This window comes from Rhinolophus hipposideros (assembly GCF_964194185.1).
Source record: "Rhinolophus hipposideros genome assembly, chromosome: X".
Taxonomy (NCBI): domain Eukaryota; kingdom Metazoa; phylum Chordata; class Mammalia; order Chiroptera; family Rhinolophidae; genus Rhinolophus; species Rhinolophus hipposideros.
This window is the reverse complement of record NC_138046.1, coordinates 94744157-94761098: the sequence shown is the minus strand read 5'-3', so window position 1 is coordinate 94761098 and position 16942 is coordinate 94744157. Positions and strand designations below refer to the sequence as shown.

The window sequence follows — 16942 nt, the reverse complement described above, 5'->3', positions numbered from 1 at the left end:
AAAAAAAAAGGTCCCTGGATTCCATTATTTATTCAGATACTTGAAGGCGAGTGCTCTGAAAAAGAAAATTTCTACACAGTAGAATTTGATATTGTGTCTAGTTTCTTTAGAAAACCTCATGAGAGAGGTAATGCTTTAAGTCCTAAGCCCTGAGGAAATTGACTTTCATGGATGTAGATGAAAATAATATGTGGAAGTAGAAAGCAGAATATCATTGGACTTTGTTTTCTTCACGAAAGCATCAAAAGCAGATGTTTCTAAACACTGGAAATGTTCCGTCATTGCATGTCAAGATTTTGTTCGGACGAGAAACCTCACTATTTTTAGACTTTCATTACCTTTACTATTTCCAAAGGGTCTCACACTATTAGAATTCTTTCGTACTAGCTCACACGTAACATAAGGTCCAGGTTCTGGTATGGAAATATCAGTATTTAATGCTAAAGGGAAATTGCACAACTTCTTATTCTTCCATAACTTACCACAACTTCCTGGAAACATCAGTGATTCCCATGTAGTTTACTGCACTTGTCAAAGCACTTGCTTCATCTTTCTTCTGTTCCAAGCCACAAATCAACTTGACCATTTGCAAGTCATACAACTTTTTCCAGTAAAATAAAATCAAAAATTGAAACACACACACACACACAGAAAACAACCTGCCCTTAGTATTTTTAGGATAGTAGGTGCTTTCTAAGATATTTTTGCTGTGGTCTTTCATTGCAAACACAGACTTTTTCAGCCATTGTATGCTGTAATGAAAGTAAAACCAAAGGGTTTACTTTGTTTTTTTGTTTTTGAAAGGAATTTCCAACTTAAGCTAGTAGGCGTAGGGACTAACACCTACCCATAATTGTGATAGAAGGGTAAGTTTTCTTGAATTTTCTGAGACTATTCTAGACTTTCATAACATGTTGATGGTGATAACTGATAACTTCCTCCTAGGTAGAAATTAGTAATATAACTTACTTTTTTATAACAGTATTTTTTCCTTCAAGAGTTTTCAGTATAACAGGAAGGAAATTGAAGAAAAAAATGTTGTCTTGGTGGTTAGTTTACGTTCACAGACCACTCAGATCACTCTTAGGCTGTAATCAGAAATTACTTAATTCTGTATGAAGATTAGGTGAAGAGATTATGATGAAGAATTATTTTTATGGCACGTTTAACAGATCCTTTTGTTTATGTAAAAGGGGAGTTTCTTTTTGTGGGAAAAATGGATGAGTATAAGTCACCAATTAGAAAACTTCAGGTTGCCTATTTTAATGATAAAAAATTAATGACTTTTTAACTGACTTAATTTCCTTTGGTTAAAGTCAGCAGTGATGTGGGTGTTCAAATGTATAATGCATGATATTCTTTAAACTTGCAGATCATGAAGACTATGATCCACAAACTGTGAGGCTGGGAAGTAGATACAGTCATGTTCAAGAAGTCCAAGAACGACTTAACTTCCTTAGGTTGGTTTTAAACAATTAGTGTTGCTCTCTCCAAGGCACAGATTAAAAATGCTGTGGAGCTTAGATCCTTTTTAGGTGGCCTTTTTCCCCTTAGCCACATTTTCCCACAGGGAAATCATTGCCTGAAAGTCCCAGGGCATTTCTCAGTGTCCTCATTGATTACATATTTTTAAATTATTGTCTCAGTTTTAACTTCTTTGCAACATTTGAAGAGAATGCATTTTAAGCTTTTGTATAGACGTCTGTTCTTATTTGTTTAGGTTGGGAATACGTTTATTTTTAAGGAACAAGTTTCCAAATTTGGTAGAATCAGCTGGAGAATCATACTGTCCTTAATGGTATCGGAGACACTAAGGAAATGAGGACAGAAAGCAGCTGCACCAGCACCCAAAAGAGTGGCGAGTCCTCTGGTGCCTTGTTTACGCTAGTGATGGCTGACAAAGGCAGTCCACAGTCGTGCTAATAACAGTGTTCTGATGGGGTTGAGAAAATGATATTTATTCCCTTAAGCCAAAGCCAAATGTAGTATGAAGCTGAATTTGCTCAGTGATAGTTAGCTTTTAATAACTGTACACTTACAGATTTGAAATTGGTTAAATTTTTGGTGAGACGTGAATTCAGAAACCATATCACATAGCAAAAGAGTTTACGTAGATCATAAATGTTCAAAGAAATGCCCAGATTATTTAGATACACTGCGGAATTTTTTCCTGGGCTATGTTAATTATGGACTTAATGTTTATTGAACTATGTGCTTACTTATATTAAGAAACATTTAATGAGTAGTTACATAATGATTTTAACTTGAGGAAGAACTCTGGCCACCAGATTTTAAGAAATTGGGCATTTGTTTGAAGTGTGTTGTTTTTCAATCATCTACCTACAAGGACCTTCCTCCCCGGATTGAGAATCACTGCCATAGTGAGCAATTGTTATTGCTTGGTGTGTGTTGTATCCCTTCAATTTCCTAGAACAGAAAAGGAGTTACAAGCCCTCTTGCTATATTAAAGTTTGTAGTCAGAAGACCTGTTCTAGATCCTACTCTATTTAGTGCCTGTCTACAAGACCTATAGCTACTCACTGAAGAGACAGGAACCTAACTTTACCGAGTGTATATTCGGCCTGTGTTAAACACTTTACATTTGATCCTCTGCAGTACAGTGGGGAAGGTATTATCCCCATTTGATTAATAAGAAAATGAAGATTTACATGGCTTAAACTAGATCATTTGAAATCACATATCCAGTTTGTAGTGGTGTTGCATTACTCAGCTATTAGGTTGGTGCAAAAGTAATTGCGGTTTAAAAGATTAATTCACAAACCGCAGTTACTTTTGTACCAACCTTATAGGTCTAGCTGACTCCAAAGTCTGTGCTCTTTCTATTAGACCAGTGATTTTTCAAACCTACCTTGGAGGAACCATGAGGCTTCTGAGAAGCTTCCTCCAAGATTTCTGAACAAGCAGTGGGAGTTTCATCTTCATTTCTCCTTTCCTCCTCCCAACAACTGGAGCAGCTCTGCTTTTATACATCGGACTTCCAAATGGAATTTTTGCTTGAAGAACATTTTCTGCTCTTGTCTTAAAAAAAAAAAAAGAACTTTGAAAACAATTGCACTTTCTCACATTGGACCTTAGTTTTGTATCTGTAAATTAGAGGTAGCAGTGTTAGAGAGAACGAGGTGCTAAAAGCCCTCTTTAAACACAGCAATCTTATGAAACTATAAAAAACCCTAGAATTGAGATTCAAGAATTCCTTGAAGTGGAGAGGGAGCCGACTGACATTAAATACATGCACTGACCTGTAACGGCATGGAGCCACCATTATGTTAGCTGAAAATTTTGTTACTCAGAATAAAATGAGCTGTTCTCTTTTTCTCATTCAAAGATACGGCAGACCGGGTTGGTGGGTGGAATCCAAAAAAAAGAAGCTAACTGAAGAAAGAGCCTATAGTTGTAACAGAATTACCTTTATTATTGTCTTTTTGAATGACTAAACCAACGGTCACAAAACTAAAGACCCTAAAGAACATCACTGAATGACTAAGAAGAATCCTGTTGAATATTGACATAAAAAATTTAAATTATATGTAGGTTATTCTGTTTAATGTGGCCAGGCACTGAGTGATGAATATTAGATCATCAGAAAGTATTAAAATTTAAGGAGTTTTAACTCTTAAATGTCAATGAGTTGTTATCTGAGAGTCATTTAGAATACCTCATTTTCCAATGATGGATAAGCAGAATGCCAAAACTCAAATAACTATTAAACATACTAAACTATTTAAAGTTCAGGTGACAAATCTTTTATTCAGTTTAGGCCCAGGTCACCTAGCAGTTTCTGGCACATAGTAGGTGCTCAATATGTGCTTTTTAAATGAATTAATATCTAGTATTTTTTAGTATCAGATAAAAGTTGCAAAATAAGTTTTTAAGATGCCAATAAGAACTGACAGTATTTGCCTATAGTTAAAATATAATTGTGATAAATGGATTGTTTCGTATGTATACAGATATAGATTGCATTTCAGGATTAATTTGTGTAGATCTAATTGCTCATTTTTTATATTTTTCCAAGATTTTTATTGAAGGATGGCCAACTGTGGCTATGTGCTCCTCAGGCAAAACAAATATGGAAATGCTTAGCAGAGAATGCAGTTTACCTTTGTGATCGTGAAGCTTGTTTTAAGTGGTATTCCAAGTTGATGGGGGATGAACCAGACTTGGATCCTGATATTAATAAGGACTTCTTTGAAAGTAATGTGCTTCAGCTTGATCCTTCCCTATTAACTGAAAATGGAATGAAATGTTTTGAGCGATTCTTCAAAGCTGTGAATTGTCGAGAAGGAAAACTAGTAGCTAAACGGAGAGCATATATGATGGATGATTTGGAGTTAATAGGCTTAGACTACCTTTGGAGGGTAAGTGAAAAGTGGGAACTTTGTAAACACTAACTGATGCAGTTTTTCAAATAGGTAAGGAATCGTAATTTTGCATATAATTTATATGTACGTGTGCTTCTCTGTTTGTCCCAGGAGATTATGATAGTTCGTCTTTATCTTACCATGTCCCTTGTCATTGGGTTTTCTTCTTTTTTCTTCCCCCTCCCACCACAGATGTTCCTTTTGTCTTGGCTTAGAAATCTTTTTCAGATGTGTTTAGAAGTACCCTAACCATGCAAATTTTTCGTGCCTCCCCATGGAAGTTATTGTTCTTCCCTTTTTTCATTCAATGTAGATCTGCTGCTTCTCCTTCAATGTTAATTTTAGGTTATTATATATTGAATAATAAAATAAATAGAGGACAAAAGAAAACTTCATTTAGAAGTGTTTCTGAACATATACTTTATCAATCAGCAGTGTTTAACTTGTGATATTTTTAAATACCTGAGGGAGTAAAATATTATCACTAAACTTTAATTATCACTAAAGTTTATTTAATAAATAAACTATTAAAGGTTACTCTTTCTGCCTTTATACTATTTAATCACTAAACTTTATACTTTTATACTAATACTAGATATACTTTTATACTATAAGTATACTTATAGTATACTTTTATACTATACCTTTATACTAATATTATCACTAAACTTTATTTAATTATCACTAAAGTTTATTTAATAAATAAACTATTAAAGGTTACTCTTTCTGCCTTTATACTATTTAATGTATGTGTATTTTTCATTGACATAATGAAGGTCATTCAGATGAGGATTGACATGCATTAATATTACATTAGTTTCAGGTATACAACATGAAGATTTGATGTATGTACGTATACATTGCAAAATGATCACAGTAAGTCTAGTTAACATCCATCACCACACAGTTACCTTTTTTTTCTTGTGATGAGAACTTTTAAGATTTTCTCTCTTAGCAATTTTTAAATATGCAATACAGTGTTATCTATAGGCACCAGACTGTACATTACATCCCCAGGGCTTATATAACTGGAAGTTTGTACCTTTTGACCACTTTCACCCGTTTCGCCCACCCCCACTTCTGGTAGCCACCAATCCATTCTCTGTATCTATGAGTTCTGTTTTTAATTTGGTTTTTGGTTGCAGTTTTTTTGTTTGTTTTAGATTCCACATGGTATTTGTATTTCTCTGTGTGACTTATTTCACTTAGCATAATTCCCTCAAGGTTCATCCATGTTGTTGCAATGTAGTATTACTATATTATTCCTATCTTTAAAAATCTGACCTGTTCACAGTTTGTATTGTTTTTTGGATATGAAATATTTTCCTATAAGCCATGGACTAAGATCTTTACTGTGGTATTTGATCAGACTTTTTCATTTAAGGGGTTTTCAACATTTTAATAATTTTTTTTCAGTTATAGTTGACATAAGCTTTTAGCATTTTTAAACAGCAGAAACCCTTTTTAAAAATCGAAATTGACACAATACTCCAAAAATGTAAAGCTAGTTGAAGTGAGAAAGGAAAACCTGTTTCCTTTTTCTGCTCACCTTGCGCTTCACCCTGTCTGCCTCCCCAAGCCTATAACAGGGGTCAGCCCTAAAACACTTCCTCAGAGCCCTGAAGTTCTGCACATACCATGTTTCCCCAAAAATAAGACCTAGCTGGGCAATCAGCTTTAATGCGTTTTTTAGAGCAAAAATGAATATAAGACCCGGTTTTATAGTAAAATATATTAAATTTTACTCCAAAAGACGCATTAGAGCTGATTGTCTGGCTAGGTCTTATTTTTGGGGAAACGGTGTTTTGAATGCCACTGATACAATTAGATGAGTGATAAAGATCTGTAGAAATGGGGTCGGGAGCCCTACATGCTAAACTGTATTTTGTGTGATCTTGTATTTCCTTTTAACCAATTTGAATTCCTCTTTTCATGTCTCACAAATGGGTTACCAAGGTGTTGAATTTCGGGGTTAAATAATATTAGTCAGAAACAGACTCATAGATACAGGAAACTGGTGGTTACCAGAGGGGAGCGTGGTTGGGCAGGTGAAATAGCTAAAGGGGATTAAGAGGTATAAACTTCAAGTTATAAAATAAATAGGTCACGAGGATGTAATGTACAACATAGGGAATGTAGCCAATAACGTAGTAACTGTCGTGACAGATGGTAACTAGACTTATAGGGGTCATTTCGTAATGTATATAAATATCAAATCACTGTGATACACCTGAAACTAATAGGATATTGTATGTCAATAATATACGTCAAAAAAAATAATGGTAATACTGGCCAAAGCATATTATATCCTTAGAAAAATGTGTCTTCCATTCTTAAACAAATTTCTTTATTCACAGACTTCAGTTTTGCATTTTTTCTTTTGGTCTGTTTTCTCACCTAATTTTTTACTTGGTTTATTTGGTCATCAAAGTCGATGTACCCTTAAATTATTGAACACTGTATTTAAAATAACTGAGGATAGAGTTTGAGTTGAAATGCCCGGCTGTTTTTCTTGAAAGGTATTTACATTTGAATCTTTTTGAACCTAGGTTGTCATTCAGAGTAATGATGATATTGCCAGCAGAGCTATAGATCTCCTTAAAGAAATATACACAAACCTTGGTCCAAGGCTACAGGTGAATCAGGTGAGGATTGACATCCATTAAAACATCCACAAATTAGAATTCTGACTGAAGAACTCTTGCTTATAAGAATTTCTTCTTTAATTCAGAATTAACTAGAAATTCTTTTGTTTAAGCTCTTACTAAAAATATACTTAAAATTATTTAGTCCATGTTTCTCTTGTACAGAATGTTACCTAAATGATTCTTCTCTTGATAATTATCTTAAAGAGATTGTTTTGAGTATAATTATGGCAAGAGATTTTGACTGAATTTCTTTTGATTCTAACACGTAATCCTGAAGTTTATTTTTTGAGCATCTAGTTTATATTTACATAACTGTAGCTTCCTTTGACAAAGCATAGTATGTTTATTATCAGTATAGACTCTCTGGTTAAATATGATCATGGTTAATGAGCGCTACTTTTAAAGTAGTTGTTGTCACATTGAATTAATGTTTCATATATACATTTAATTTTTACATTTCAAAGCAGTTTGAACTGTCTTATTTGGCTCATTATTTGTAGGTGGTGATCCATGAAGACTTCATTCAGTCTTGCTTTGATCGTTTGAAAGCCTCCTATGACACATTGTGTGTTTTGGATGGTGACAAAGACAGTATTAATTGTGCAAGACAGGAAGCTGTTCGAATGGTTCGAGTATTAACTGTGTTAAGGGAGTATATAAACGAATGTGACAGCGATTATCATGAGGAAAGAACAATTCTACCTATGTCAAGGTTTGTGAATAACTGATCTGATCTCCTAGTGCTACTTCTTAATTATTTGGTATTTTCCTAGCTGTTTAATTTCTTAGGAAGTAATGTGCAGAAAAAAAAAGAGTGAGGAAATTTTTCGTTTTGAAAATGTTGGTATCTTTTAAAATACCATTAAAAACATTATTTGCATCTATTTAAAGATTCTTTTTATAATAGTAGACCTTTTTTTGTTTTCCAGGATCTGGTTTTGTTTTTTTTTTGTTTTCTGGTAGGGCATTTTCACTCATTAAATCAAGTTTCCTTTTTGCCATTAACTTTATTGCCTGGTAAGTGTTGTAGGGATATTTTGCATTTGATGTGTTTTGATGCCATTCATTTACACTGTTAGAAATAATAGCATAGTCAGATTGGAGAGTAATTGGAAAGAACTCTTAAAAGCTGCTTTGGCAGGTAACCAATATAGCAAGAAATATTTTCAAATGGTCAGTAGTAGGCAGTTTGCTTAAGGTCTTAACCATTTAGTAATTCAAATAGTATTTATAATTTAGAGATATTTATAGAATGAATGCCATCAGTATTTATTTTTAAAAGACTCCTCTTTGTAAAGGACTTCTCTTTGTTAACCATGAAGTCATTTAAAATTGTTTTCTAAGTATGATTTTTATTTTTTGTATCTTAACGTACAAGAAGATAATATGCCAACATAAATAGCGTTTTGGGTGGTGTATTGTGATACAAAGAATTTTTCAGGGAAAAAATGTACATCTTAGCATTTTTGTTGATAATCTCAAGGTAGTTACCTTCTACATTTAAAAATAGTGAGTTGAGCTTTTATAGCATAAGAATAAGTGGTCTTACTCATTTCTCTGTTAATTTCTTATAACAAAATTTTTATATAAGAATAATGATGGAATATGATTGCTGAGTTCTGAAGATAATTGACAATATTTGTAGTTTAAAGGAGCAATAAATTTTTATTTTCGAGGTCCTAAAAATACATATCCTTAACTCACTTTCTCTTATTTAATAAGAAAATATTCAATATTATATTTTTAACTTCATTTCTTCGCAAGAAGATTTGAAAGTTTGCTGAATGTGATGATGTTTTCCCTTTTATTCCCTCCAGAGCTTTCCGTGGGAAACACCTCTCTTTTATAGTTCGATTTCCAAACCAGGGCAGACAGGTTGATGACTTGGATGTATGGTCTCATACAAATGATACAATCGGTTCAGTACGACGATGTATTCTTAATCGTATTAAAGCCAATGTAGCCCATACAAAAATTGAGCTCTTTGTGGGCGGTGAACTGATAGATCCTGCAGATGATAGAAAGTTGATTGGTCAATTAAACTTAAAAGATAAATCGGTAAGTATCTGTAATTACCAGACTTCTCATGAAAATCAAACCTGAGGCTATTTTTCATTTCACTAGTCAACTTTTCATGCAATAAATTTTAATTGATCTGTATGTGTGAGGCTCTGTATTAGGTGTTTGGATTATAACACTAAATACCACAGGCATCAAGTTACCTACAATATAGTAGAGGAAACGGTTTCTAAAAACAGAACTAAGTGGTTATATTAGACAACACTTGTAAATTGTATTTCTAAAAGTGTAATATGTAAGTTTTTGTCAGTATGTCACTAACATGTTTTGTGTATGTTTCCTTGTTTTGGGTACTAACATAGTATATCATTTTCAGCTAATTACAGCCAAACTTACACAAATAAGTTCCAACATGCCTTCAAGCCCAGATAGCTCTTCTGATTCCTCAACTGGCTCTCCTGGAAACCATGGTAATCATTACAGTGATGGTCCCAATCCAGAAGTGGAAAGCTGTTTGCCTGGGGTGGTGAGTAGTTTTCAGCTACTATATACAAGTCATTACACTACATTCCTTGAGAATAAAGAGGTGTATAGAATAGCTCTTTATTCTTGAGGAGCTTACAGTTTAATGTGACAAAATATCAAATAACTGTACAGTTAACCATTAACTTCAGAGTGGATCCCTCTGAAAGGTGATTTATATCCTCATTTATATACTGTCTGGCTGCTTTTATCTTCACGCAGCAGAGCTCGGTAGTTGTAGCAAAGACCATATGGTAACTTGGTTGAAATTTAAAACATTTCCTTATAGATAATAGTACTGTTACGTTTCCATAAAGTTAATCTATTATACAGCTTAATTATAACTTGAATATATAAATTTAGAAAAATACCACTGTACTTTGTACCACAAAAATGAAACCACAAAAATGTTTCTGTAGGAAAATAACTGCAATTTTTCTCAGATTGTCAGTAACATATCTTGTATCTAAAGAAACTGACTCCTCCCTTCCTACCCTTCCCCACAAGAATTTTTAATGACCACGATAATACTACGGAGCCACTCCAGTGTCTGAAGGATTGACTCCCTACAACAGTTGTAGTAGGTTGGTGCCGAAGTAATTGCGGTTTAAAAGGTATGTATTATAATTGCAAAAACCGCAATTACTTTGGCACCAACCTACTATTAGGAATTTAACTATTACTGGACATGACAGCCTTTTGTATGTACAGAGTCTAACTTGCATGTATGAGAGAAATAGTTTAACAAAATAGTAAGAGCTGTCAAACAGAAATTACTGGAGATCGCTTGGATAATGTATTCATTCTGTGTTTTAGAGAGTAGAAATGATATGAGCAAAAGTGTAGCAATTAACAGATTTATTTGGGGCTCTTCTTTTGGGGAGGTGTAATTTACAGGGAAATACTTGGTGTATATTTTGTATTCTAGATAATGTCACTGCATCCCAGATACATCTCTTTCCTTTGGCAAGTCGCAGACTTAGGTAGCAGCCTAAATATGCCATCTCTCAGAGATGGAGCAAGAGTACTTATGAAACTTATGCCACCAGGTAAGAAATTTTTTTTAAATAATGTTGATAAAGTACATGCTGGGCTATAACAGGGTATATTATTAGCAAATTCTTTCCTAGATGGAAAATGACTTGTGGTATAGACCAGAGCAGGAGTTGGCAAGCCTACAGCCCACTGCCTGATTTTGTACAGCCCGAGAGCTAAGGATAGTTTTCACGTTTTTTAATGGCTCAAAGAAAAAAAAGAAAGTCAAAGAATAGTATTTTGTGACTCATAAATTATATAAAATATAAATTTTGGTGTCCATAAACAAAGTTTATTGGTGTACAAACATCCTCATTTACATACTGTCTGGCTGCTTTTATCCACACAGCAGAGCTCGGTAGTTGTAGCAGAGACCATATAGAGACCCACAGAGCCTTAGATATTTACTATCTGGTCCTATATAGAAAAAATTTACAGACCCCTGGACTATTTTGGGTCATGTGTCATCTATAGCATTGTTCTTTTTTATTCCTTAGAAACAACCACTTTGAATTTGTGGCTTTTATTTTTATGTATGTATATACTATTATATCTGTAAATAATATTTTTGTACAACTCTGTCCATTTTAGATATCTACTGATTTTCTGTTCTATAGATGAAAACTCTTACTCCCACATTTCCCCAATTTTTTTAAGTTCATTCATATTCATCGTTTATATTTTCAAGAGTGTGAAGTTTGCTGGATTACTGACAACTTTTACTGCATTTAATAATTTTTCCCTTTTCACTTTGATTTTTCTATATATCTATCACTAAGTCTTCCCACATATTGTGTAACAACTTCTCAAAATAATTTTCCACTATTAATGTGCGTTATTAATTTGTCAGCTCCACTGTTGTCCTGGAACTTTTCTTCTTCCTTTTCTCATCTGGTGGTTTGCTACACAGCTACCCTTTCGGGACTTGTTTGTTGAGCTTTCCTATGGCAGATTCCTATTCACTAACTATGTTTTGGGCCTTTCTTCAAGTGCTCTCTCATTCTGCTGCCATTGTCTCAGAAAGCGTACATGGGAGGTGGCTTTGTTTTTTGTTTTTGAGACATTGCTTATCTGGATGCAGCTAAACCCTCATATTTGATGAGTACTTTTGCTGTAGAATTTATTCTGTCTAGCTGGTAATGGTGGTGGTGTGAAGAACAAAGCTCTTCTGAGTTCAGTTCTTTGCATGTGATCTCTGTTTCTGGAAGTTTGGGTTTTATGGAGTTTTGAAATTTTGTGATGACGTGCCTTGGAGTAGATCTGTTTTATAGTGGGTACCCAGTGGGCTTGGAGATTCCTAATTTGTGAGAGACTTGTGATCTTTGCTAACTTTCTTCTACATGTGTTGCTTTGTGTGTGTCTGTTAGTGTGTTACATCTACTACAACTTTCTTACTTCCTCCTTTCTCTCACTAACTTTATTCCAACTTAGGGGTCATTTCCTTAGCTTTTTACAGCCCTTCTGTTGACTTTTTGCCCCCAGATACTCTAGTGTTAAATGTTCAAGACCTTGTTCCAAATGATCCTTTTCCACAGGATTTTGTTTTTCATGAACATATTTCAGTGTTTCTGCTCTAATATATGTTTTCCTCCAAAACCTAATGCTCTGCAAAATTATAACTAAAAATAACTGAGGTTGTAGAAAACAGGGAGTTGGGATAGATCATTTAATCCAATACAACTTCAAATTAAAAAAAAAATTGTTTTGAAACATTTACAACCTTAAAGAAGTGTTAGAAGTACAATTCAAGAACTTTTTTGTAAACAGTTTGACAGTAATTTGCTGGTCTAATGTCCCATCACCCTTATGTACTTTACTATGTATTCCCAACAAACAAGGATATTTGTGTAACCAAAATACAACCATCTAAACCAGGACATTGACTTTGATTGATTAGTACTGTTTAATCAGCAGTCTTTTAGGGCAAAGAGATCCAAGTCAAATATCATATATTGCATTTAGTTGACATCTGTTTTAGGTTCCTTCTGGAATAGTTGCTCATTCTATCTTTGACTTTCATTACCTTGACACTTTTGAAGATTACAAGCCAATTATTTCACTTTAGACTTATCTGTTTTATCATCATTAGATTCGGGTTATATGTCTTTGGAGGGAATACCACAGAAGTAAGGCTCTGTTTTTTTCAATGCTTCCTGTTAGATGGTGTGAAATTGCCGTTTTTCCCATTTCTGATGATGATCACTGTTGACCACTTGAGTGTTTGCCATGCTTCTCCACTTTAAAATGATTCTTTTTCCCTTTGTAACTAAGTGTTTTGTGGGGAGGTACTTTGAAACTGTGTATGCTGTTTCTCATGAGGCTTTCAATTTTTTCATTCATAATTTAACTTTATAAACTCATGGTTTCCTGTTAGATTCAAGGGTTTATAATTCATTACTGCGATTTATTTAGATGCTCAAATGGCCTTTAATTTGGCCAGTGGGAGCCTCATCAAGCTGGTTTGTGTCATTTTCACATGTTCCCATCATTCTTTGACTACTTGTGGGCTTTCTGGCTGCAGATGTTTCAGGTCAAGACCATGGATTCTCTCCATCCCAGTCCTGGAGTCAGCCATATCTCCAGGGAGCCCTGGTTCCTTTCACTGGACGTTAACTGTCCTCGTTGCTTTTGGAGTGTTGCTGTTCCTGGGCACTCTCATTAGATAGAACCTAAGGAATATATGCATGTGCATACACATTTATATCTGTATTTTATGCAGCCATACATATGTGTGTGTGCACACACACGTGAGTGGGTGGAATAAAAAACCATGGGAGTCCTTCAGTTCCATCTCAGTGTTACAAGATTCATTCTAGTTTTCTCCCTTTCCAAGTGTTTATAATGCCCTTCTCTAACAGTGAAAAGCCTGGCTGCCGTTATCCTTTAACATATTTTCCTATTTAATTAATATCCTTATGTAATCTGTCATCTCTACCACCACCTCTTTCTCTGTGTGGAAGGACTCTGGCTCTCAATTTCCTGAGTTTGTATATTGGGTATACGTTTATGCTGGGCCTCGCTCCACCGCATGGACACCACCTCGCTGCTTGAGTTGCATCATCGTGCTGAGCTACCCCATTGTTTGGACTTCCTTCTCCTTCTACATAGGACCACTTCCTCCCCTCCCGCATAGATGTCCTCCTCACCCTGCTTGGACTCGGAATGCTCTAGGCTCGGTGACCCTTTCACATAGAGTTTAAACAGTGCTAATAAAACTGTCTTCAGAGATCACTTGGACAGCCCGTGCAGGTAGCTCAGTGCAGCCGAAGGCGGCCTCAGAGACAAGACGACACAAAACCAATATAGAGACAATGCTGTCTTGACTGTGTTAGATGACACAGATGGAAGCGCAGCTCTGAGACAGATGGGCTGCCATTAAGTTGGGCACAGGACAAAGTAAAATCTGCCAGGAGTCATGGGAGTCGGGGTGCGTGCCCTCCTAGATGAGCCCTAGGTGCAGGTGCTCACTTTTAATTTTCCTAGAAGAGTTAAAAGCGGTTCTTCCTGTGCAGCTGCCAGGCTGAGGGGTTTTAGTTTGATTGGTTTTGTGTTTTGTAGTTGTTGTAAGTTACAGTTCCTCCGCTGCTATCCTGGCTCTTGTTGCCTGGGAGAAATAACGTCTGAACAAACACACCTTCCACATTGTACTGACATCATTCTGTTTGCCAATTGAATGTAAGCTAATTAGGGTTATAGAAACATGTGTTACAACGTAACAAATTGTACTGTACATATTTCTCTGGAGGCTATTACTGATAGACGTTTTGTTTTCCTCCATTTCCTGCACGTCTCTTGTTTTCATAGTTCCTTTTTTTCCTGTTTAAAAAATAAGTTTGAACTTTTCGTATTGAAATAAGTTCAAACTTAACAAATAGTACGATCTCAGTTACCCTTCCCCAGATTAAACAGTTGTTAGCATATTGCCATAGCTGTCAGGTCATTCTAGGATAGGATTTTTTTTTCTAACATTTGGAAAACAGGTTATAGATACCATATCTTTTGATAATACCTTCATGATTTCTAAGAACAAGGACATCCTCTTAATATTACCACAGCATTAATTAAAATCAGAAAATTTAGCATTGCTTCATCACTGTAACCTATTTACAGGCCTCATTCACGTTTTACCAAGTTTTCCCAATGATGTACCTCACAATGTTTTCTGGTTGAGTATTCAAATCAGGTTCATACATTGCATGATTATTTGGTCTGTCACTTTAATCTGGAACAGTTCATTAGTCTTTGTCTTTTGTGACCTTGATGGTTTGGAAAAACACAGGTAATGTTAGTATTGAATGTGTCTCTTTGGGTTTTGTCTGTTTCCTGATGGTTATATACAGGTTGTACATTTTTAACAGAATACTACTCATGCTTTGTCTTTCTCAGGGCATCACCAGGAGGCACATGTCAGTGTGTCCTTTCTTGGTGACATTGTCCTATGTCACTTAATTGATGTTTGTCAGATTTCTTCTCTGTAAAGTTAATTTTGCCCTAAGATTCTGTGATTATTGCCTGAATCCGTTTTTCCTACGATGGTTGCAAAACGGTGATTTTGTTTTTACTTGATCGCTTTGTACATTTATTAATTGGCATTCTATATAAAATAGAGCTTTGGCTTCTTGCCTGTTTGTTAGGTATGATCACTATTTACTCACGGATTCTTAATTTATCTGTTGGGTTATAAACATAATAATTATTTATTTTGATGTTCGGTTGTCCCAGGTTCCGTCAGTGGATGGCCCCACTGTCTGTCTTACATCGACCCAATGCTTTTTGTATCTAGCCTCATCATTTTTTGAGTAGTTTATTACTTTGTGGCACAAGATTCAAGTTTATCTAGTACTTTCTCTATCTCCTCCCTGGAATCAGCCACTTCTCCTTTTAGTGAAAGAGGGTATTTACAAACTAAAATCTATATCAATTTCTGTATCTCTATTAGAAAAAACAAAAAAAAAAAAAGAAAACAAACCTGGTTTCATACTGATACTAATCTAACTTCTTAGTCTTTCTTTAGTCCATATTGGTATCTATCTCTGCGTTAGTAAGAAATTCCTTCCCAACTTTATTGATATGGGGGTGGTAAAGGGTAGATACTTCCTTCTTATGCAAACTACAGCAACTCTGTTTTTAAGTCTTTTATTCAAGTGAAACTTCCAAGTACCTGTTGTTTTTATATCCTTAGCTCTTCTAGGATTTTGTGGGGTGCTAACTTATAGGTGCCCCCTCCCCCTTCCTTTTACTCCACAAGTGTTCCTTGGTTTAGCTAAGGCCCAGGGGTATCCAAACTGCGGCCCGCAATCCACTTTTAATTGGCCCGCAGCAAATTCCAAAAATATATTTAGTTTACTTAAATAAACCAGGTGAGGGCCGTCCCGGTGGCTCAGGTGGTTAGAGCTCCATGCTCCTAACTCTGAAGGCTGCCTGTTTGATTCCCACATGGGCCAGTGGGCTCTCAACCACAAGGTTGCCATTTCAATTCTTCGAGTCCCGCAAGGGATGGTGGGCAGCGCCCCCTGCAACTAAGATTGAACAGGGCACCTTGAGCTGAGCTGCCCCTGAGCTCCTGGATGGCTCAGTTGGTTGGAGCGCGTCCTCTCAACCACAATGGTTGCCAGTTCGAATCCTGCAAGGGATGGTGGGCTGCGCCCCCTGCAATTAGCAACAGCAACTGGAGCTGAGCTGCGCCCTCCACAACTAAGACTGAAAGGACAACTTGAAGCTGAACGGCACCCTCCATAACTAAGATTGAAAGGACAACTTGACTTGGAAAAAAAGTCCTGGAAGTACACACTGTTCCCCAATAAAGTCCCGTTCCCCTTCTCCAATAAAATCTTCAAAAATAAATAAATAAAATAAACCAGGTGAGGCAATACGTACTTCACCTCGAGTGAGTGGCCAGGCTGCTTGTGTACTTTACCGCGTATGGCCCTTGGTGAAAAACGTTGAAAAAAATTTGGACACCCCTGAGCTAAGCCAATCTTCCATCTCCTCTACACCTTCGGTAATTGGCTGATATCTCTCTAATGTTCCTTCATCTCCTGTTTTTATGTCCTTTTGAGTTTGTATGTTTTGTTTTCGTGTATTATTTTAGTGGGGTTTGTGGATGTGTTGCTGATAAATAGAGTTCAGTAATTAATTGGCCCAGGTAATTTTTAAAACGGTCTTGTATTTCCATTATATTCTTTTTCTAAAGTGAATACCGTGTTGACCTTTGCTGTTTTGTTTTTTGATTCCTATGGGGATGGAATCAGTTAAAATGTTAGATTTTGGGCCGGCCCGGTGGCTCAGGCGGTTAGAGCTCCATGCTCCTAACTCCGAAGGCTGCCGGTTCGATTC

General features: G+C 35.7%; 1 protein-coding gene across 4 annotated transcripts in view; it reads left to right on the top strand.

The window, feature by feature from the left end:
* The window catches only part of USP9X (ubiquitin specific peptidase 9 X-linked), a 128336-nt gene that overhangs the window by 63181 nt on the left and 48213 nt on the right, over positions 1-16942 (top strand). For all 4 annotated transcript variants that reach the window (XM_081043818.1, XM_081043817.1, XM_081043815.1 and 1 more), the window contains 7 exons: positions 1373-1460; positions 4037-4379; positions 6932-7027; positions 7531-7742; positions 8848-9088; positions 9426-9575; positions 10500-10620. In XM_081043818.1, the coding sequence (XP_080899944.1) occupies positions 1373-1460; positions 4037-4379; positions 6932-7027; positions 7531-7742; positions 8848-9088; positions 9426-9575; positions 10500-10620 (1251 nt within the window). The remainder of the gene's footprint in view (positions 1-1372; positions 1461-4036; positions 4380-6931; positions 7028-7530; positions 7743-8847; positions 9089-9425; positions 9576-10499; positions 10621-16942) is intronic.